The following is a 1435-nucleotide window of genomic DNA, read 5'->3' as shown; positions in this document are numbered from 1 at the left end:
GGGGGGGGGGGGGGGGGGCGTGGACGCTCGACACAATTATGTGCTCGACACGCGCGCAGAATGAGCACAGACGCATGTGTGAGTCTGTGCGCCGGTGTTTTTTTCGCGGTAAAGAACGGCCGCGGGCGATCTTCCCCCCCCCCCCCCTCTCTCCCCAGTGACCAGCGCGCCTTTTTCGGTCGGTAGGCCGGGGGCGAACAAAACTGGCCCAAGCCCCAGAGGAGGAGAATGGACTGCACACCGACCGCAGGGGAGCGTGCGCATTCGGTGCCGGCTCAAGAGCGCGGGTCGATTGATCGCACCAGTCCGGCCAGGAGGCCAATTTTCGGTCTCCCGGCCTGGATCTTGCCTCTTCCGCCCTTCTCCACCCTTCCGGGGCCCCCTTGTTCCGACTTTTTCAGTGCCCCTCCCTGGTGCCCTGATCTTCGCGGCCCAGGATACTCCCCTCTTCTCTTCCCTCCCTCCTCCCCTCTCTTTCTCTCTCCCTCCCTCTCCGCCTTCTCCTCAGTCTCGCCCCCCCCCCAAATGCCAGTATCAAATGTCAGATAGTCCTTCCGCCCGCGTCTCGGCCCTGAGCCGACCGCGCGCCTGTCCTGCCGGGCCCCGGTTGGTCTTTCTGGCCAACAATGCCAAGGTCGAGTCACTTATCATTGAGGACTACCTGCGGGAAAGGTACGAATCTCACTTCCACCCGACAACCCCTCCGACTGCCCCTCCTTCAGGGACTTCCACTCACACTTCTCTTTCCTTCTGAACACGCCCCCCCCCCCACACACACACATACACAAACACACGCATATTACACATGCAAACCATCTACCAGACTGGAACTCGAGCGTCTTTATGCCAGCCGTTTGGCCGAGATCGCGGCTCGGTGTCGGCTTCGACTCGATGAGCATGCAGCTCTCGTTGAGAGGTTTGTCCCCCATGCTCTACCCTCCGCCGCAGATTGAATGACACGCCCGGCACTGACCCCCCAGGGTGATAGTGAAACGGCCCCCCCATTGGCCAAGTACTTCTCCATCCTCGGTGAATTGTCGAACGATCGTCGGATCTCGGCCGATCAGATCGTCGACCAGGCTCTGGATCCGTTGACCTTCTTCAACCGCAGCAAGAGCCCCGACCCCCTGGCCGTTCGCGACGCTCCCTCTTTCCCGGATGCCTCGAAGGTCGGGACATCACCTCCACCCTTGCTCTTTCCTCCCTCCTTGGCGAATGCTCCCGCATCGACATGCTCTTCCCTCGCCTTCCTCGCCCCCCTCACCACTGACCCTTACATTCGCCCCTCCCTCTCTTTGAATCCATGGTGGCAGATCTTCCTCAATTATGAAGCCCTCAAACTGGAGGTCCTGAAGATGGCTCTGACACGCCTCACCATCACGCAATTAATTGGTCGCGAGAAGGAATCCGAGGTACTGCCAGGCTATCCCCTCCC

At 60.8% G+C, this 1435-nt stretch overlaps 1 protein-coding gene across 1 annotated transcript in view; it reads left to right on the top strand.

The window, feature by feature from the left end:
* Positions 1–470: 470 nt before the first annotated feature.
* The window catches only part of H696_04972 (hypothetical protein), a gene marked incomplete at its 3' end in the record, with an annotated part of 4238 nt that continues 3273 nt past the window's right edge, over positions 471–1435 (top strand). Inside the window, exons 1-4 of the mRNA XM_009498838.1 lie at positions 471–672; positions 824–916; positions 989–1169; positions 1314–1412. Of these exons, the coding sequence (XP_009497113.1) occupies positions 539–672; positions 824–916; positions 989–1169; positions 1314–1412 (507 nt within the window). The 5' untranslated portion in view covers positions 471–538. The remainder of the gene's footprint in view (positions 673–823; positions 917–988; positions 1170–1313; positions 1413–1435) is intronic.

This window comes from Fonticula alba, assembly GCF_000388065.1.
Source record: "Fonticula alba strain ATCC 38817 unplaced genomic scaffold supercont2.8, whole genome shotgun sequence".
NCBI classification, from domain to species: domain Eukaryota; order Rotosphaerida; family Fonticulaceae; genus Fonticula; species Fonticula alba.
Note: the sequence above shows the minus strand (reverse complement) of the source record. Positions and strands in the feature narration are given on the sequence as shown.